This window comes from Rhinoderma darwinii, chromosome 4 (genome assembly GCF_050947455.1).
Source record: "Rhinoderma darwinii isolate aRhiDar2 chromosome 4, aRhiDar2.hap1, whole genome shotgun sequence".
In the NCBI taxonomy this organism is placed as follows: Eukaryota; Metazoa; Chordata; class Amphibia; order Anura; family Rhinodermatidae; genus Rhinoderma; species Rhinoderma darwinii.
The window spans coordinates 303,526,869-303,549,785 of NC_134690.1; the positions used below are offsets into that span (position 1 = coordinate 303,526,869).

At 41.7% G+C, this 22,917-nt stretch overlaps 1 protein-coding gene across 2 annotated transcripts in view; it reads left to right on the forward strand.

The window, feature by feature from the left end:
- TFB1M (transcription factor B1, mitochondrial) overlaps positions 1–22,917 on the forward strand; it is a 152,911-nt gene that overhangs the window by 24,037 nt on the left and 105,957 nt on the right. For both annotated transcript variants that reach the window (XM_075862686.1, XM_075862687.1), the window contains exon 3: positions 5,909–6,060. In XM_075862686.1, coding sequence (XP_075718801.1) covers positions 5,909–6,060 — 152 coding nt within the window. The remainder of the gene's footprint in view (positions 1–5,908; positions 6,061–22,917) is intronic.

A 22,917-nucleotide genomic window follows, 5' to 3' on the forward strand; every position in this document is an offset into this window, starting at 1 on the left:
CTGCTGGAGTACATTACACTACACACGTAGTGTAATGTACTCTGTCATTGTGACATAACTGTCACTCTGACAGGAAGCCGAGGAGGACCGGCCGGAGGCTGCCTCCTCCGAGGCTTCCGTACATGGCAACCCGGAGGTCATTATCTGACCTCCGATTGCCACGAGAAGCATCGGTAGCTCCCACGATCACTTCGTGGGGGCTGCCGATGTGCTCAAACCACTTAAATGTGGCGACGGGAATCCGTCGCCGCACTTAAGGGGTTAATTGCCGAAAGCAGCGGCGATGGTCCGCTGTCCGTCGAGACTGATATGTCAGCTGTCTAGGACAGCTGTCAGCGCGCGCCTGTCACTCTGTGTTTACACAGAGGGATAGTTTTAAATACTGACGAAAATGAACGTCCTGGTGCGGGAGCTAGCAGCCGACCATGACGTTCATTTTCGTCCTTGAAAGGTCGTGAAAGGGTTAAAATATATTCGAACAAAAATAAGGCCCCAAAATCCTCTTGGTGCTCCTTTGCTTCTGAGGCCGGTGCTTCAGTCCAGTAGCACGCTAGGGCCACATATGGGATATTTCCTAAAACTGCCGAACCTGGGCAATAAATATTGAGTTGCATTTCTCTGGTAAAACCTTCTGTGTTATAAAAAAAATTGTATTAAAAATTTATTTCTGCAAAAAAATATGAAATTGGTAAATTTCACCTCTACTTTGCTATAATTCCTGTGAAATGTGTAAAGGGTTAAGACATTTTCTAAATGCTGTTTTGAATACTTTGAGGGGTGAAGTTTTTAAAATGGGGTGACTTTTTGGGGGTTTCTAATATATAAGGCCCTCAAAGCAACTTCACAACTGAACTGGCCCCTGTAAAAATAGCTTTTTGAAATTTTCTTGAAAATGTGAGAAATTGCTGCTAAAGTTCTAAGCCTTGTGATGTCATAGAAAAATAAAAGGATGTTCAAAAAACTATGCCAATCTAATGTAGACATATGGGGGATGTTAATTAGCAACAATTTTGTGTGGTATAACTGCCTGTTTTACAAGCAGATACATTTGAGAAAACTGCTAATTTTTGCAATTTTTCGCAAAATTTTGGTGTTTTTCACAGTTAAATACTGAACATATCAAGCAAATTTTGCCAGTAACTTAAAGTGCAATGTGTCACGAGAAAACAATCTCAGAATCGCTTGGATAGGTGAAAGCATTTCGGAGTTATTACCACGTAAAGTGACACATGTCAGATTTGAAAAATGAGGCTCTGTCAGGAAGGTCAAAAGTGGCTAAAGAGGGAAGGGGTTAAGTGACCATTCCCAACTGTCATAATAATTTAACATAAGGTTGGGTTCACACAACCTATTTTCAGGCGTAAACGAGGCGTATTATGCCTCGATTTACGTCTGAAAATACGGCTCCAATGCGTCGGCAAACATCTGCCCATTCATTTGAATGGGTTTGCCGACATACTGTGCCGACGACCTGTAATTTACGCGTCGGCGTTTGACAGAGTTCAAACGACGACACATAAAATGACTGCCTCGTCAAAGAAGTGCAGGACACTTCTTTGAAACGTAATTTGAGCCGTTCTTCATTGAAGTCAATGAAGAACAGCTCAAATTATCGGCCGTCAAAGATGCCTCGCAAAATACGAGGAGGAGCTTTTACGTCTGAAACGACGCAGCTGTTTTCTCCTGAAAACAGTCTGTAATTTCAGACATAAAAGCCAGCTAGCCTGTGCACATACCCTAATACTAACCCCTTGATGCCCCATGATGAAACTATACGTCATAGTGCGGGGTGAAGTATGGAGCAGGCTCACAAGCTGAGCACGCTCCATACTCTGCGGGTGTCGGCTGTGTGTTACAGCTGACACCTCGCACTAATGGCCAGGAAGAGAGAGAGCTCTGATCCTGGCTGCTTAACTACATAGGTGCTGCTGTCAATAGCGACCGCAGCATCTAAGCTATTAGAGAGGGGGGGCGGCCCCCTTTGATAGCCCATCACACCCCCTCCCCGCACGATGCGATGGCGGTGGGCCAATGGTCGATGAAGGCCCCCAGGTCTGCCTTCTTTCTGCTCCTGTCTGACGATCGCTGGTTTAAATCCCCTAGGGGGACTAATATAAAATGCAGAAAATAGTTAAAGTTTTTAGTAGTGTACAAAAAATATGAAAAGTAAAAAAAAAAAAAACTTTTTACCATTTTTCCTCTAAAGTAATGTAAAAAAATGGTCCGAACTATTGCAATATAACCTTATTTAACCTGCATGGTGAACGGTGTAAAAAAAACAAACAGAAATGTAAACGCCAGAATCGCTGTTTTTTGGGCTTCTTAGCTTTCAAATTATTTTCATAAACCCTGATCAAAAAGTTGTATGTATCAAAAAATGGTACCACTAAAAGTAGAGAAATTGCATTTTTTCCACCCCACAAAGATTTTTTTTTCAGTTTCCGAGTACATTATATGGTACTTTAAATGGTGCCAATAAAAACTATAACTCCTCCCACACAAAAAATAAGCCTTCACACCACACCATTGACTGAAAAATAAAAAAGTTATGGCTCTTGAAAGGCAGGGAGTGAAAAAATGAAAATAAAAAATGGTTTGGACTTTAAAGGACGGGTGTTGCGGAATTTTTTTTTTTTAGATAATATTGCTTTTAGTATGTTATTAAAATACATTTTATTTATTTGGGTGTTTGTGTTTTACTTTTTTCTAACTTTTACTTCTCTATGGGGGCTGCCATTTTGTTTTTCATCACTGTATGTGTCGATTAACGACACATACTGAGATGGAATACGGCAGCTACAGTGCATAGGGCACAATGTACTGCGCAGGCGCAGGTCAGAGTCACACAGCAGATCAGCTGTTTGCAGGGAGAAAGCAGGCGCCATCATGAAGACCAGCTGCACTGCAGGTAAGGTGTGTGTCTCTGTCTGTCCCACTCTCTATCTCACAGACCCCCGCCCTCGTGACCCCCGACGGGACCCACCCCCCTAACGCCCCCCCCCCTGTATGAAGGACACATGATGCAACTGTACAGGGAAAGCCCTGAACGGTAAATCTCTCTAGTTGTGCTGAGACTGTTTTTGGGATGTGACTAATGAACCTCTCAGTCTCAGCACAACTAGAGAGATTTATTGTTCAGGGGTCTGGGAAAGCTGGGTGACCACCATTACTCCAGTAGGAGGGGTAATGGTGATCACCCAGCTTTCCCAGAAGCAGATATAACCAGGAAAGGGCTGGATGGACGGGCTGAGGGTGCACAGGGTTTTTGGTGATCGCCCTCTGTCATGTGATCGGACCTAGGTTACCGGTTCATCAGACGGGGTTCATGTGACTATAAATCTGTCCATAACAAGAGACAGTGCACTCAGGACAAGCCCTGCCCTCATGCCGTAGTTGTGTGGTTCTGTCTGCAGTGATGGCGGTGGGTGGCTCTGACACCCGCCTCCTCCGGCGGGTCATCTCAGGACAGAAGGAGTGTCCGGATTGGAGACACAGCGCCGCACCTGTCCTCAGGTTGTGTCTGGTATTGCAGTTCACCTCCATTGAAGTGAATAGGACAGAGCTGTAATACCACACACGACCTGAGGACAGGTGCGGCGCCATGTTTTCCTGGACGACCCCTTTAAGACTTTTCCCGTGTGTGTGGCAGAGCGGAGTGTGCACGGGCGTCGCTGATACTTCATAGCCGCTTATCAGCTGTTTTAAAGAATCAGCGGCGAGCACCCCCCCCCACACACACACACAAATCCCCCCAAACACGCAAAATCAAGTGTAATCAAGCGTTTTTTTGCACGTAAAATGTGCAAAAAAAAAAACTGATCAAATACACGGCGTGTGAACCGGTCAACTGAAAAGTCATTCACTTCACTTTCATCATACTAAGGGCTTATTTACACGAGCGTGTTGTACGTCCGTGCGACGCACGTGATTTTCTTGCGCGTCGCAGGGACCTATATTAGTCTATGGGGCCGTGCAGACAGTCCGTGTTTTTTGCGCATCGTGAGTCCGCTGCGTAAAAGTCACGACATGTCCGTTCTTTGAGCGTTTTTCGCGCAACACGCACCCATTGAAGTCAATGGGTGCGTGAAAACCACGCATGTCGCACGGAAGCACTTCCGTGGGACGCGCGTGATTCGCGCAACAGCGGTGAAAAGGATGAATGAAAACAGAAAAGCACCACGTGCTTTTCTGTTTACAAACATCCAAAGGGAGTGTCCTAATGATGGCGGCTGCGCGAAAATCACGCAGCCGCGCATCATACGGGGCTGACACACGGAGCTGTTAATTGCCTTTTGCGCAGGCAAAACGCCGCATTTTTTGCGTACGCAAAACGCACACGCTCGTGTAAACCCGGCCTAAGCCTGGATTCACACGAGCCTGTGCTTTTTGCGCACGCAAAAAACGCGGCGTTTTGCCTGCGCAAAAGCCACTTAACAGCTCCGTGTGTCAGCCCCGTATGATGCGCGGCTGCGTGATTTTCGAGCAGCCGCCATCATTATGACACTCCCTTTGGATGTTTGTAAACAGAAAAGCACGTGGTGCTTTTCTGTTTTCATTCATCCTTCTCACCGCTGTTGCGCGAATCACGCGCGTCCCACGGAAGTGCTTCCGTGCGACATGCGTGGTTTTCACGCACCCATTGACTTCAATGGGTGCGTGATGCACGAAAAACGCTCAAAGAACGGACATGTCGTGACTTTTACGCAGCGGACTCACGATGCATGAAAATCACGCACCTGTCTGCACGGCCCCATAGACTAATACAGGTCTGTGCGACGCGCGTTGCACGGACGTATATCCCGTTCGTTTGAATAAGCCCTAAGCGTAAGGCCACACACAATGTTTACAGCTGAAAAATCGGAAGCAGAACGCCTACAAGCATCTGCCCATTGGTTTCAACGGGAAATACGGAGTTCTGTTCCGACAGGGCGTTTTTCACGTGGTCGTTTTCCAAAACCGGCACGTAAAAAGACGCCCACCAAAATGAAGTGCGCATCACTTCTTGGGACGTTTTTGGAGCCGATTTTCATTGACTTTATAGAAAAACAGCTCCAAAAACGTCCGTTAAAAAACGCGAGTTTGATTAAAAAATGGCTGAAAATCAGGAGCCGTTTTCCCTTTGTTTAGTAAGCGTGTGAACATACCCTTAGCCTTTTGGTGTGTCCTATAACACACCCAAAATGGCTGCCGTACACTGCTTAGCAATTTGAAGACCCCTTTTCCTGGCTTGTGGTGAGATTCCCTCCCACATTTACAGCAGCTGTGAGTCAGGTTGCTTTGCCTTATTCACCTTGCTGTAATTCTGGGTAGTGCTCCCCCCTGGTGGCCAACATAGGAAAACGTCAAATTATTATTTCATTTTTAATACTTTCCACCATATGGAAGAAGAAAAAAATACCGCAAAAAACTTTAAAAAATATAATAGAAATAAGTAACGAAACTTTAAAAAAAAGGCTTTATTCGCGACACATTCCCTTTAAGGGGTTAATGATTGCAAATAACGCAGGTCTGAGTCCAATTACTTTTGGTTAGTTGCGGATTCCTTTCTAATGACAGGGAGAAAAAGTTATATCCTGTCATTTAATATTGTCTTACGCTTATTCAAGAGTGTTAAGACCGGGTGAACTTCATGTCTAACTTTCTATATACCTAGTAACATAATCAGAGAGTCAGTCCATAGAGAAGGGAGAGCCCCTGGTTTTGACTGTTAAAAAATGTATCTTGTGTGGTATATTGTACCTTATTACATGATTAAATACTGAGCAAGGAACTTGGTTGGAAAGATGTTATTCCTGGTGGGAACTATGTTTTTGTACTTTCAGAGCCAGATGGCATGATTCAATTTGTTTTTCTTTCTCCTCTGCATGTGTGAAAGTCCTGTTTCTTTATGAAAATTCTTGTTTTTCAGATAAAATTGTACGAAAAGCTGGGAATTTAAAAAATGCTTATGTGTGTGAGGTTGGTCCCGGGCCAGGGGGAATTACAAGAGCTATACTAAATTCTGGTGCTGAAGATCTCTTGGTGGTAGAAAAGGACACTAGATTTATTCCTGGACTTAAGGTATACGTTTTATTGCCAAGCCTGTGTGTTACACATAACATTCATACTCTTTAAATTATCTTAAAATCACTTAAAAAGAGGGGATAACGGCAATGAACTTTTGATAGCAGCGGCCAATGAGAGATAAGTAAAGTTCAATAGGTCAAATGCTTGTGACAGGTTCCCATTAGCTGTGTTTCCTTGGAGACTTTTCTCGGCACCTTCCAAATTTTGGGAGTGATGAGAAAAGTCACTAATTTTACAGAAGATTTGTTGCACTTTAAATGTGTTGCATTTATTTGCCGCAGTCTAAGACCAAACCTAGTGTAAACTGCATAAAAAGTGTGGGCCAGTGACGCTCTCTTTATAGGACCCTGTTTGTCCATGCATTACATGGGCTCATTAATTTTAGTCTGTTAAAGTGTCCAAAAAAGTTTTCTAGAATATTAAAGCACTATAACGTAATGCACGTGGCCCCAGGTTGGTTGTGTTTACTTTAGGCTTTATTCACGACGCGGAAGACCAGAGTCTCTGATGAATCTGAATTTTTTGGTCCTGAAACAGGTTGTTGGGATCCAATAACAATAAAAGTTATCAATTTATTACTGCTTCTGAGTGTTACTGACACTCCAAGTTTGGGAACCTGTGCCAGTGTGGTTTTTGTGCTAAGTCGTTACTGCCACCTATTGCTATTTGGACACACCCCAGTACGGTGGGCACGGCTCACCTGGGCATTTGGACACTGGCTGCAACACGCCACTAAAGCATTCCACAGAGTTATGCCTATTATCTAGCACAGCTTTTAAGGGTATATTCACTCTGGTCGTATATGCTGCTGAAAAGTACGTAACGTATCCAACTTAAAACTTTCTAAATAGTCTTCATTAAAAATGCACTACCACTTTTCTGCTGTAGAGACTGTGCAGCTCCTGTGCATAGCTGGCTGTAGTGCTGCTTCTGACATAGATCCAAAAGCACACTGCTCTTTTCTGCTGACATTATCTGCTCTCCCCTCCTTTCCATATTTTAAGTGTCAGAAATACCAGTAGGGAGGGAGAGGGGTTTGTACACAGCAGCTTAAGAGTCTGTTCACATCTCGTTATTTGAACACGTTCGGCATATGCACGGGTAAAGCTCCCAGTGCATTTGTCGAACATAGCAATAGGCCCCTATCCACCCACTGGAGGCCGAGAGTGTGTCCTTTAAGCCTCCTTTGGGTTGGTATGCATCAGCATGGCGTTGTGTTTTTTTTTTTTTTTAAACTGCAGAGTAAAGCATTTAGACTTTGCTTTCCTGTACAGTGGCCCACACCCAAAAAATAAAAAATATACCACGAAGTATACGTTTTTTTAACATTGTAAGCAATGGCGGACATATGAGACTGTATGGCCATACAGTCGCATACGTCAAAGCCTTCTGTCAGAGGTAAACTTTGGGGGGAATACTCCTGTTGTATACCTCCAAATGAAGGCTGTCGAGATGTGAACAGAGCCTTTACTATTTTAGAGAGGGCAGAGAGCACTCAGATTTTTCGATGCATCAGGAGGAGCACAGCATCAGTGAGCTAGAGAGACGAGAGTACCTATGGCAGAATCTGCACAGGAAGGGGGGATATATTACACAGGAAGCAACAGTTAATGTTAAATTTAATAAAGGCGTTAAAAACGGGAGAGCTCTGTGAACAAAGCATTAGCTGGTCATACGCTAGAGATTTTGATCGGCCGAAAAGGACAATTTGGACAATTTTTTGCTGACTGTTGGTGCCTTTCCATGACGCGTGTGACTGATCCGATTAAAGAGATATAGACAAGGCGATTAGATATAGTAATCGCGCTGCTCAGTAGTAAAGATCACCTTCAGCTAGACTAGTCACTGCTTTCACTTTATCTTTGGGCCTTTACAGCCTTATTCATTTCAACTTAATACTAGACTGGTCCCTAAACAAATGACTTTGGGCATTCGGTTTCGGTTTATGGGTTCCGTCAGACCTTTACGTTGGCGAAACCCATTAACAGAAACCATAGCTTCCGTTTGCATTACCATTGATTTCAATAGTAATTCTTCCGTTGCTAATGGTTTCCATTTATCTCCGTTCCGTAAGGTTTCCGTTTTTCTGACGGAATCAATACTGCAGTCATCTGCGGAAACCTTATGGAACGGAGACAGATGGAAACCATTAGCAACGGAAGCATTGCGATTGAAATAATGGTAATGCAAACGGAAGATATGGTTTCCGTTTGCCTTTCATTGATGGGTCCCCGCAGACGGTAAGGTCTGATGGAACCCATCAAGAGAAAACTGAACGCTGATGTGAATAGGTCCTTAGAAAGGCAGTTTTACAAACAGCCAAGTACTCTACAGTACCTAGTGTAAAGGATACAGTCAGATTGCAGATCCCTAGAGTAAGCTGCTACGGATCTATTTATGACTCCAAATTACTAAAGACATGTTTTCCACCATTACAGTAAACTCTAGCTAGTAGTACTAGGTGCGTTTTTTTTCCCTGCTACCAAATAGTGTAGGTTCAATTGCTTCATCCTGTTTAGCTACCTGTATTATTCCATATACAGTGCAGCACGATTACGGATTGGAAATCAACACGTATGAACATAAAGAATATGATGCTATATAATCTCCTAAAGTTAGCAGCGTAGGAGGGGGAAGAGACAGAAAATTTGACTGTTGCACGTTTGCATAGTTACCAAGCTCTGTATCAAAGCAGACACGGATTAATGCACCAGCAAGAACACAGTTAAAGCTAGATATTTAAATATCTGGATTAGATATAAAGTGCTGCCTTTCTGATGTACATGTTCCAAAGAAAAGAAATGTTATGAAGGCGAAACAATCAGACGAGTGATTCACCCTTTGCAAGCACAACACTTGCCGATTCTAAGTGTATAATGCACAACTCACACAGCACGACAAGACTAGGAATAGAAAAGCAATGTGCAATGGAAAACTAAATTACAATGGCAGATACGTTACAATTATCTGGGTTTTATGCTAAATTAGAATAATTTCCTTTGCACAGTGAAGCAGCTTTTTATGCTAATAGTCATGTTTCACCCATTACACTTTTCTGTTTAAACTGGCTAAAAAACATGGACAGATTTTTTTTTTACTGCAAAACATTGGTGCATAAAATTTGGTAAATGTCATATTGGACATGCAGATACATTTACTCAAATGCCCGTGGTTGATTTCCATGAGATAGAGGTGTTGTGGTCTTAAAAATAAAAGAAGCAATGCAAAAATCAGCCAACTACATAGTGCAGATTGACCCTCTGAAAATCACCATTTCCATGACCTAATCACACACACCATTTATAGCATCGTTGCAGCTATGCGATTGGCTACATCTCCCGCAAGAAATGTAAATGTAACGGGAAGACATTCAGGCGGGAGACCGTAGAGTTCTTCCCTTTAAAATCCGTCATATATATATATATATATATATGTATAAACATATATATATATGTATAAACAAAGCATATACAAACAAATTTCTATTAAAGGGGTACTCCCATCTCAACAGCAGAATATGCCATAAATGATTACAGATGTCCTCCACATAGGTCCTACCTCTGGGATCTGCGCCTAACAGACGTTTATGACATATCCTGTGGATCTTGCTTAATTGCAAAGGCAGACTGCTAGCAGCCCGTCAGACTGAAGGAATCTATTTTTAAAACACTTCAGTGTTCATTATTCCTGATTTCTCTCCTGAACTTCAGCGTCAGAGAGCTTTCTATACTAAAATAAAAAAAACAGCTTTGTAACTTACAGATCCCTTACTCTATAGCATACCAGGCAAGGCTTTGGTCTGTGGATGGCGAATGATCTCTATTCTTCACCAGTGTGACTGAACTGGAGGAATAGGTTTCCAGGAACCGGCACTCTCCTCGCTTTTTAATCACCTTGGTCATTTATCACTGGTGACTATGACTGCTCTATGAGACTACTTCATTATGATTTTTTTTGGTGTCTTGTGGTCCAACATGCTTAGATTATCAATATACTGCCTTTCCTCCTGTGTTGCGCATAAGCACTCAGGATAATGAGATGTTACATCCCCAAAGGCCATTTTTTGATCAATTTGTGTCATTTTATCGTCAATTTTATGCTCTACAGGTGCAGTACGGGCTAGATTAGCTACAATACATATTTAAATTGGATTTATTTTCCCTCCTTGGCCCTGGGGAATGTTCAGATGTTGGATGCCCCCCAACTGCTGACTCTGTTTGAATGTGCCTTTCAGAGAGGGGTTCTCCTAGATTCAATGTGTGTTACGATCATAGTGGTTATTTTAAAGCCAGGTAAGAGCCCTGAAGAGTGCGGATCGTATAGACCCATTCGCTCCTGACTGTAGATTATAAAATTTATACTAAACTACTAGCTAACCGCCTTTGTAAAGTGATACATGACATTATTCACCCTGACCAATGTGGCTTTATGCCTGGTAAATCCACATCCGAGAATATACGTAGGGTGAAGTCGCATCGCAGGTTGAATGGTGGGAATGGCAGAATTGAGCTTTGGCCTCACTAGATGCGGCCAAAGCATTTGATTCCGTAGGATGGCTTTATTTGTTGGCAGCTGCTCAGAGGTTTGGAGAACACTTTATTCAATATTATATCAGTCCCCCAGGGCCCAAGTCTTGGTGAATGGGCTGCTATCAGCTGCCTTTGGCCTCCATAGGGGCACGAGGCAGCTGTGCCCCCTTTCGCCATTACTGTTTGTAGTCACAATAGTTCCGCTGGTTATCTGAGTGCGGCAGGATGCTGCGTATATGGGTATACAGATTGGTTCCTGTGAGGACCGTATAGAGCTTTACGTGGACGACATGGCCCTATTCTTGGCTAAACCTTCTGCTACCTTATCTAGGGTTATAGCACTTATTAATACCTTTGGGGTGTATTCTGGCATGCTGGTTAATTGGAAGATGTCCTTTTAAATGCCCCTCCGTAGAGACCACTGTGGCTGGTCAATCTGAATTTTGTGGATTACGAAAAACCTCTCATTTAAAGTATCTGGGGATTTATATATCTAGGGATCGCACGTGTTCATATCAGTTAAATGTTCTGCCCCTCTTGCAACATTTTACAGGGAAATTTGCGATCTGGAGGCTTTTTTCCCCTTTCTGTATCTGAACATGTTTGGAACATTTGGATGTGATAGTTCCCAGAAGTTTCTTTGAATTGGTCAACTCTGATCACACCATTTGTATGAGGGGAAGGGGTAGATCCAAAGCTACCGCCCTCGTCATCTTTTACCTATCCATATGCTATCAAGGCGGGTATGGCAACAAGCCAAGTCTGTGGCTCAATTTACCAGTAAGGTGGTAGACCTCCTGTTGTGGAGCAATCCCAGTCTCTTTCCTTTGGTGGCACTTCCAGGAGCAAATTACTGAATGGCTAAGGAGGTTAATAGGTCAGTGGCACAGTATCTGTTTCTGTTCTCTTTTCAAATTTGATGACCTCTAAAACGTGACATGAGCCTCTTACCTCTGAGACTAAATGGAGGGAATTAATTCCTTCTGTGACGAATGATGACTCGAGGGATGCCTTGAGTTCACACCCATTGGTTTCCCCAGCCACGAATAACAAGCTGGTACAGATGTATATTATTCACCAATGCTACTTCACACCAGTTAGACTTTGCCATATGAGTAGACTTGACTCTCCTAGATGCCATAGATGTTATGCTCCTAGATCAGATTTTAATTATCCATGTGGAGACCGGTGCCACTGTCACCAAGTGTTTGATTCCTGGGGATGGGCGGTAACACCATGAACAAGTTTTCCTTAGGGAGGCCTTGTTCATGGCGAGAAACTCGGTGGATGGCGGATAGTTCGTCTTCTCTTGCACAATGGCGTAAATTGATTAATTATATTTTACTGTACGAGAATATGGTATATAAATATTGGGGTTGCTCGTCCAAATTCCTTTTAATTTGGGGTAATTGGTGCTACTTCCCCTCACAGAATGTAGCATAGGGGGTTTACAGGAGTCATTGGTTAATGCTCTTGAACCATACAATAATGTATATATTATCTGTTTGACATGTAATGAGAAAGATGAAATTACATCACTCACCCGTTGGGCTCGTATTCGTTCTTTTATTGTGGCATCTAGCAAAAATAAAAGCGTACAAGGGAGGATATAACAGATTGCAGGTTACAGCCTGTTTCGCGCTAAGAGTAGCGCTTCTTCTGGCCTCTATATATATATTATATGTTTATGTGCTTGCTTATGTGACGTTCTTCCTTGTACTTTTGTATTTTGGTCCTTATATATATATATGTGTATATATGTGTGTGTATATATATATATATATCTATATATATATATATATGTGTGTGTGTGTATAAATATATATATATATATATATATATATATATATATATATACTGTATTGCTATATATACAATGGATATAGTTATACATCAATATTTCTTGCGACTGTTCTGGTTACGATGCTATTTTGCTATATACTTGAATCTGTCATTTTTATTTTTCAATAAAACGAGTTTAAAAAACAAAGTGATCAGGTGTAATATGTACCCCCAACAAAGTGATCAAAATGTTGTATGTACCCCAAAATGGTACCAATGAAAACCGCTCGTACAACAAAAAACAAGCCCTCACACAGCTCCATTGATTTTCAAAGTGGTAAAAGTTTTTAATGTGCAAAAGTAATAAAAACATAGAAAAATATATATGTTTGGTATCGCCATTATTGTATCGACCCGCAGAATAAAGTTAGTGTTGTTTATACCATTTGGCTAAACCCTGTTAACTAAATTAATAAAACTGCCAGAATTGCTGTTTTCACTTCACTTCATCTCCCAAATATGGAATAAAATATTATTAGAATTTATTATGTACCCCAAAATGGTACCAATAAAAATATCAACTTGTCCTTAAAACAAGCTTTCGTAAGGCTACGTTGACAGGAAAATAAAGTTATGGATCTTAGGATATGGTGACACCAAAAAAAATAATATATATATATTTCCAGTACATCCCTCATGACAGCACCACAGGAGGTTGCCCTATTGACCTCTATAGGGACAGGAAGACAAAGAGGTTAAAAGGCCCCTCCCACCACCCACTTGCCAGTGTTCTTCCTGTCCCTACACGGTCAGGAGCAGAGAGACGTCGCTCCTGTGTTGCTGCAGGAGAAAAAACTCGGGCAGGGGCCCCCCTTCTCTTCCCCCTAAAGCCTAGGCTAACACCCCTCTAACGAGAGGTCCCTTAGCTCCCAACCTAAGACACCTACCTGAGGAATCCTAGGCAGGGTTCCGGTAGCGTGTGGGGTCCGGGATTCCCAAATAGGCTTCGGCCGGGCCGCGTGACCAGGCGGGGACTGGCAGCTCCATAGGTTTGGACGCATCGGCAGGGCATCCTCGCTGCGCCGCATAGCAAGCCTCAGTCGGCAGCTATGAGCGGCTGCACCTCAACGAATAGCCGCGACCGGAAATGACGTCGGGCTACTTCCGGTCCGCGGCCATCTTGGAAATTCAAAACGCCCGCATTTAAAGGGACACGCACAGGTATGTAGTTAGAGCTGATACCTCTAACTTGGATTGATTTTGTGGATTGCATATTGCATTGCTTGTTACCTGTTGCGGTATGGAACTTCCTCGTCCTGACAGAACTCCAGATATGTCCCAGGGGCACGTGAGTCTCACCCTTGGGGTAAGGGTTATGACTCCTTATGTATGTACACCATACTTTACCTACCTTCTGTTTTCTCTAGGATAAGGATTCCTCTCAGAGACATACTGATAAAAAGAAGGTTAAAAAATGTGCGACTTGTGCAAAAAAATTGCCAGAGTCACATAGGAAACAATTGTGTCAGGATTGTATTGCAAAAATACTAAAAGAGCAACAACCAACGTTTAGGTCTGAACTTAGGGCTATGATTCGTGAAGAAGTGAGTCAGTCAGTAGCCTGCCTCGCCCCTCCTCAAGAAACTCCCTCACACTCCCGGGCAAAAAGACCACGGATTGAAGTGGATCAAAAATATTGTCCTCTTTTTCAGGGGTCTGACTCTGAGCAGGAGTGTTATTACCTATCGGAGGGTGAGTTAGAAGGAGAGGAACTCTTGCCTTCAACTTCATCCACTCAAGAGAAAAAAAAATTCTTCTCTTCCGAGATGTCTGATACCTTAATCCAGGCAATACGGGAAACCATGGATATTCCCGAAGGAGACCAACCACATACCATCCAGGATGAGATGTTTGGGGGGTCTAACGGAAAAGAAAACAAAGGTTTTTCCGGTAAACGAAAATCGCAAGAGAATGGTGACAACTGAATGGGAAGATTCAGAAAAAAGGCTCTTCATTTCAAGAGAGTTTAAAAACAGACTTCTCTTTGATCCAGAACACACTAAACCTTGGGATGAGATCCCAAAAGTAGATGTCCCAGTAGCCAGGGTTGCTAAAAAACCGCAATCCCATTTAAAGATTCCTCTCAGTTGAAGGACGCCATGGACCGAAAGGCAGACGGGCTACTGAAAAGAGCTTGGGAATCTTCCTCGGCTTTGATCTCTACTAATATCGCGGCCACATCAGTAGCAAGAGCAATGTTTATATGGTTAAACCAGCTGGAGACCCAGTTGATGATGAACACATCACGACAAGATCTATTAGAATCTCTACCCTTACTAAAGATGGCAACCGGATTCTTGGTAGACGCTTCAGCGGAATCCATTAGATTTGCTGCCAGGAATGGGGCTCTCTCAAATGCTGCCAGAAGAGCTTTATGGCTCAAAATGTGGTCAGGAGATACGAAGTCCAAGAACAAATTGTGTTCTATCCCGTTTACAGGGTCTCTGATGTTCGGTCCTCTCCTGGATAACATGCTGGAGAATGCAGCAGATAGGAAAAAGGGGTTTCCAGAAGAGAAACCAAAAAAACCCTCTCAGTTTGGGAGGTTTCGCCAACAGAGGGAACCTACCTTACAGAACTACAGCGGGAAAGGGAAGTCCGGTCGCTGGTGTTACCCCAGGAAGAAGGGGTCGAGGATATCTCCTTAACCCCAATAATTCATTTCAGCCCTCAAAGCAATGACGCCAAGAGTGTGGGGGGAAGACTCCTACAATTTTATCCCAAATGGACCGGAATAACCCAGAACCCCTGGGTTCTAAAGATTATAGAAGAAGGGTAAAAAATAGAATTTTCCTCCATTCCTCCAGAAAAATTTCTAATAACCCAGTACCAAGCAAAAGACCTTCATCAGATCTTTATCCGGGTCATCCAGAAACTACTCAAATTGAGAGCAATTACTCCAGTTCCCCACAACGAAGAATTCAAAGGCCACTATTCAAAAATCTTACTCAAAAAACCAAACGGTTCCTACAGGACAATAATCAACCTGAAGGTCCTGAACAAGTGGGAGAAATATCAAAAATTCAAGATGGAGTCTATCAGATCGACTATTCCTCTAATAAGGGAAGAGGCATCAATGTGTACAATCGATTTTAAAGGATGCGTATTATCACGTTCCTATCCACCCCGCTTACCAGAGATTCCTCAGATTCGCGATTCAGAACGGTCCTTTCATTCTCCACTTCCAGTTTGTCTGCCTCCCTTTCGGCATCTCCTCCACCCTCAGAATTTTTACAAAAATTATGGCAGAGATCATGGCATTCGTAAGATGTCAGGGCATAGTAATTATCCCATATCTGGACGACTTCTTGTTGACAGCAGATACTCCGTCTATCTTAGACAGTCATCGGTCACAGGTTCTTTCCCTACTACAGGAATTGGGATGGATAATCAACTTTCAGAAGTCAAGTCTTCCTCCCCAAAGACAGAAGGTCTTCTTAGGAGTGCTACTAGACTCCTCCCTTCAACATTCCTTCCTCCCAAGAGAGAAACAAATAGTTCTACTGACAGAAGTAAGAAAATTTTGGGGGAAAGACACCTGTTCCATAAGGGAATGTATGCGGATGTTGGGAATGATGACGTCTTGCATCCAATCTATTCCATGGAGTCAATTTCACTCCAGACCCTTACAGAATCTGATCCTGTCCAAGTGGGATCGAAAACAGGACTCCCTGAATTCAAGAATTCAAATTTCCGAGACCGTGAAATCATCCCTCCTGTGGTGGCTCTGCACAAACAACATAGACAAGGGAGTCCCCTGGAGAACTTCTCCTTATGTGGTGATTACCACAGATGCCAGCAAACATGGCTGGGGGTCGGTAATCCAAGACAAGCACTTTCAAGGCACATGGCCTGTTCAAATGAAGATGATGTCCTCAAACTTCAGAGAACTAAAAGCCGTATGGGAGACACTTATAAGCGCTACACCCATTATAAAAGGGAAGCATATAAGAATTTTATCGGACAACACGACAGCGGTGTCCTTTCTTCGCCATCAAGGGGGAACAAGACACACTCTTCTTCAGGCCCTCTCTACACAAATTTTCAGTTGGGCAGAAGAAAATGTCCTATCAGTCTCTGCAGTCCACCTAAAAGGCTCAGTGAACCTATCAGCAGATTTACTGAGTCCGGAAAAAGTAAACCCTGGAGAATGGTCCCTAAACAGGGAAGTCTTTCTGTCCTTAACCCGAAGATGGGGTTATCCATAAATAGACCTGTTTGCCACAAGGAAAAACTCCCATGTAGAGACATTCTTCTCCCTAAATCTCAAAGACAACCCATTGGGAGTAGATGCATTGTCCCAACCCTGGGACATGGATCTGGCCTATGCATTTCCTCCGTTTCCTCGAATACCAATGGTATTAAGAAAAATCCAGGAAGATTTGACAAAGCTCATCATTATTCTTCCCTATTGGCCAAAAAGAAGCTGGTTTCCAATCGTAAAATACCTAACATTGGAAGACCCTATCATGCTCCCAGTCAAGAAGAATCTTCTCTCCCAGGGTCCCTTATTCTTTCAGGGAATAGAAACTCTGAAGTTGTCAGCCTGGATCCTGAAAGGCAGATCTTGAGAAACCACGGTCTGTCAGATGAGGTAATTTCAACTATCTTATCAAGTCATAAAGAAGTTACCTCAAAAATCTATCAAAAAATTTGGAAGAAATTCTGTTCCTGGTATGGAGACCCAGGACCAGACCCCTTTTCTCCCAACATCGCGAAAATCCTAGATTTTTTCAATCGGGATTCAAAAAAGGGCTTAGTCCTAGTACCTTTAAATTTCAGCCTTAGGTAATTTTTTTTAACACTCCCTTGGCTGAACATCGGTGGATCAGAAGATTCACTCAAGCAGTCTCTAAACTGAAACCTTCACTAAAGAAATCCATTCCTACCTGGGATTTGAATGCAGTGTTAACGGCTCTTTGTGATTCCCCCCCCCCCCCCTTTGAGCCGTTCGACACGATTAATATGCATTTTTTAACTCTAAAAGCTGCATTCTTAGTTGCTATTACTTCAGCAAGAAGGATTGGAGAAATCCAATCTCCGTCGGTCATAGAACCCTACCTAAAAGTACAAGAAAATAAGATCATTCTAAAGCTGGATCCTTCCTTTATTCCAAAGGTGTATATACTGCTTTCCATAGGGAACAAGAAATAATTCTACCTTCCTTTTATCCAGATCCTAAAAACCAACAAGAGGAAAAATTCCATTGCCTGCATGCCAGGCGAACAATTCTTCAGTATCTGGATAAACTGATGTACAGATAAAAATAGAGTCTCCAAGGCGCTGCTGCACTGAGAAGGCAATGAGCATGAAAGATATGTGATGTATAAGTAATTTATTGAAAACAAGGCTACGCGTTTCAATGCCGCAGCGGCATCTTCATCAGGCCATAAAAGAAACATATCAACTGCACAGTTTAAATACACACTGAACACTGAAAAAACCCGCCAATGTGACCGGGGTCAAAGTGCTCGGATGACGTCACAAATGAAAGGAATGCAACCATTCACACGAGGCAGTAGATGGTATAATCAGCGGTCAGGACCTTGGACAGCAGCAATGTAAAACATACGCCGAATCGAAGGAAACACATCGCAAACAGAACAACAATGGTACATAGAGTATAAAATTACAAATGGGAATAAAATATTATTAAAATACTCATTTATGTCGGAGTAGTATAAATATGAAGAATATAAAAGGAAAAAAGAAGAAAGATCCAAATCTACAGAAAAAATTATATATATATGTACGGCAATAAAATTACTTGGAAATGAAAGCATCCAAATGGATGTTAAAAAGACAGCATATAAATGAATGTGGAAAGACAGAATAATAATAACAGACTGATGTTAGAAACATCTAAACATATGCTGAAAGTAATAGCATCTAAAAGTATGCTAAAGTGACAGCGCATTTATGAATAGAAAGACGGGCATCCATTAAATCTGTACTCTGAAAACGATAACAAAATGTGATACAATAGGCTACCATTATGAACTAATGTTATGATGAAATAATATACAATTATGGAATACAATTATGTAGGTACAATACAATAGGTAAATAAACGAATTATTAGTATAAAAACAGGATAAAAGGGAAACAGATGTGTGTCAACCAGTATACAGTTAGATCATCAAATAGCTAGGTGAGGCAGAAATTAAAAATGAGGGATGTGAAGGAAAAATAGGATATCGAGAAGATAAATAGCGGTAAGGGAGTGACACTAATAATCTCTATGTAATTGCAAAAAGAGCCGCTATATCGGAATAACCTGAATTATGAACTAAACCAATTTGAAGGAGTGCATGGAGCTAGGAACTGCAAAGCAATGGCAAATGTGAGGAAAAAACGGACCCAAACGAACGAGCACAGAAATTACTGTTGAATGGATAAACGTGATTGTTTATCAATAATCATTAATCTAGGGAAGATTCAGTGAGATCATTTAAACCATATGGTTGGAGAGTCCTGAGTTTGAAAATCCAATAATTTTCACGCTGCTTAAGTTTATTAAATCTATTTGCAGTATTTAGTGAAATTAGTTCGATGGGTGTGACTGTTATTTCATTAAAAAGATTATTATGAGTAGAGGCAAAATGACGTGAAACACTATGTTTCATAAAACCAGAAGTTACATTGAACCTGTGACTATTGATTCTGGTTCGTAGGCACTGAGTAGTGCGGCCAATGTATTGTAGACGACAGGGGCATTCAAGCTTATAAATAATATATGAACTCCCACAATTCAGGAAACTATTAATCTTGAAAGATTCATCAGTCACTGTGGATGTATATTTTGTGGCTCTATGGGTGATCACAGCACAGCACAGCACATACAGCGTTGATGGCCACATTTAAAAGAGCCTAATAGTTTAGGGAGCAAAGTTGAGCTGGTCGCTGAAGGATTGCTCAGTCTACTCGGAGCCAAAATATTTTTTAAAGATTTTGAACGTCTAAAAGTAACTATAGGTTTACTGGGCAATTCACTCTTAAGATAGGGATCACTGGTCAGGATATGCCAATGCCTCTCTAGGATTTCCCTGATTTTCATATTACCACTGTTAAATGTGGTGATGAAATTGTTACTAAAATTTTGGGCAGTCCTCTTGTCTACCTTTTCCTCAATGCACGATGCTTGGGTTAGTAGGGCAGCTTTGCGCCGAGCTCCTTTTATGAGATTGGTTGGAAAATTCTTCTCTTTAAATCTTTTTTCTAAAATATTACATTCCCTATTAAAATCCATATTAGTAGTACAGTTTTTTCTTACCCTCCTAAATTGACCAAAAGGGACATTCTTGATCCATGGTGGATAATGAGCACTATTAAAATTGATGTAACTATTGACATCTACCGTTTTAAAATGAGTCTTCGTATTGAATTTATTGGAGGCAGTGTCAAAGGAAATATTTAAATCCAGAAAATCAATGGACGTGGTTGAAAAGGTATGTGTAAAAGAAAGCCCATACGTATTCTGATTAAGAAATTCAATAAAAGATTCAGCCAAATGAAGAGAAGATCGTCAATATAGCGTTTATACAATAAAATCTTATTTTTGAAGCGATGATCCTGGTGAATATAATGTTCTTCAAAATTACCCATATAGAGGTTGGCATATGAGGGTGCGAACCTGGAACCCATAGCACACCCCTTAATTTGATTGTAAATTTTTTTTATCAAAACTAAACGAATTATGGTGGAGAATAAAATGAACGCATTTGGTGATAAAATCAATCTGAACAGTGGGCATGTTGGTTTTGGTGTTTAGTGCAGACTCAATAACCTCAAGGCCTTTTGAGTGGGGGATATTGCTGTATAGAGCAGTGACATCTGCAGTGAGAAAATTAATGGGGTGCATGAAATTAGTTACATTAGTAGCAAGAAGCTCTCTAATAACTTAGCGTCGAATCCTTGAGATATGAAGATAGGCCGACCACTAGGGGTTGTAAATGCAGATCAACAAAATGGGAAAGGTTGCTGGTCAAGGACCCAATACCAGAAATGATGGGGCGTCCGGGGGGATTAGTGATGGATTTATGTATCTTGGGAAGATGGTACATAAATGGCAAACTAGGAAAAGGCATATGGAGAAAGCCCTTTTCTTTTTTTGTAATAATGCCATCTCGGAACGCTGTCTCAATTAGATTAGCATATTTTAATGAGTGGTCGTGTAGGGGATTCGCTGTCAATTGAACATAGAAATTAGTGTCTCCCAGAATTCTGTGGGTCTCCCCCAAGTATTGGTCTCTGTTCATAACTACAATGCCTCCTCCTTTGTCAGCTGAACGAATCGTGATATTCTCATTTTTCGCCAATGTTTTAAGGGAATTTCTTTCCTGATATGTGAGGTTATCAGATTTGTGTGTAGGTTTGCCAAGTGATCTGAACTCATTACCTACGAGAGTGGAAAAAGTTTCTAAAAGGGAGCCCTGGTGATGCAGGGGATAAAAGCAAGATTTAGGTTTTAGATTAGTAGTGATAACTGGCGGAACAGGGTCGTATGTGGTTGATTCAGGCGCAGGGACAGATGTTGCATGTGTGGGCACCATTTTGGAAAGAGAAAAGTGTCTAGTAAGAGTTTAGTTTGCGAATGAACACCATTATTAATAGCATATGTGAATATGCAGAATAAAACACTCGGGATGAGTATTAGATGATAACTAAAAAATATATATAAGATAAAAAAAAATAATGACCATAAAATACAGAAAATAAATAAGTAAAGAGTGTTAGTTATAACAGTATACATACATACTGTATAAGCAATGACGTGAAAACAATTTTGAAAATACATATAAGTGATTTGTATGATATGTCAACACACATACGGTAGTATTCTGTTGAACATACATTGAATGTGAAGTGTTAAGATACATCGAAGGATGTATATAGGGTGACCTAGGAAAAATAGTTGGTTTTTTCCTAGGTCACCCTATATACATCCTTCGATTTTTATTTATTTTCTGTATTTTATTGTCATAATTTTTTTTTATCTTATATATATTTTTTAGTTATCATCTAATACTCATCCCGAGTGTTTTATTCTGCATATTCACATATGCTATTAATAATGGTGTTCATAACTCAAACTGGCCTTACAGCTATTCTGTTATGCTATCTAAACTTGTTTAATATGACGAACATCACAATGCTCTATTCTTGAAATCTTAAGTACTCCAAGTTAGAACCCACTTACCTCCCTGATGATGTGCGCTTGCTCGGTGATGCGGCCCGCGGCGATGCCTGCCCCCTTCGGCTTCGATGCATGCACTGCGCATGTCCGGAACTCCCGTCACGCGTCGGGACTCCGGATGTGCGCTCCAGCATGCGGGGCCGGATGTGGGGCATGCCTTGCTTCCGGTCGCGTCATCGGACAAGCGCCGACCCCCATCTCGGCGATAATGTGGATTCACTGGGGTATATGCACACACTATATAAGGTCCACATATGTTGTGGATTGAATGTACCCCCTGAGGAAGCGACTAAGAACAGCGAAACGCGCGTTGGGGTTTTCTGTGGACGACACAGCACGGACGTGTATTGATATCCCTTACTCCTCTCTGAAATGGGTAAGACTGCTCTGCTATAACTACTCACTACTCTCATTACTGATCCTCCCGGTGTGACTCTCTCTTGACTTGATTTTACCTTTATGCCTATATAACTGAGAGGACACTGTGGATGATCAGTATACAATCCACATGGATATAATATACTATAATTGTTTCCGTGGGTAGTGTATACTGGTTTGCGGTATATACCTTTTCGTTTGTGTTACATACAATCGTTCCGTGCTGAATGTCGTACCATAGTACTAGTACTAGAGTCTTTGAATGATGTGTTTTTAAATGTATGTTATTTTGTATTAATAAAACTGATATATTCTTATATACTCCTGACTACATGCTCTATTTTTTCTTCGGTATGGTTCTAGAATTCCTATTCCTGTAGCTGTTTTTGAATGATCTACTATGGGGTGAAAACCTGCGTGATTCCCCCTCTGGGAAACCATTGCGGGGGTACCTACGAGATATACCCTCAGTCAGGGGGAAAAAAAACTTTTTACCAGATCTTTCGTTGCTGATGGTAGATTGATCAATTGTTATATCAATCATAGGTGCTGTATGTGCATTGGTGTCATCAATAACATTAGTTTGGTGCTCACAACGATCTCTCTTAAATTTATTAGATTTTCGGAGAATCAGATCTTTCTCATAGGTGCTGAGCCTATTATTAATAGATGATTCTATTTTTAAGAAATCGGGATGGTCAGAGAATTTCAACAACTTATCCTTAATCAAGGAAATATCGGTTTTCAAAGAGTCACTGATGAAAGTCCTCTTACAGAAAAGCAAATTCAAGGCACCTGATTGACAATTGTCTAACAATGCCTTCCAATCAGAGCTAAAACCTATGTCAGAGGGATAAGGGTTAGTGAGCATAATCCTCAGCCCCCTGATCTCGTAGGTACCCCCGC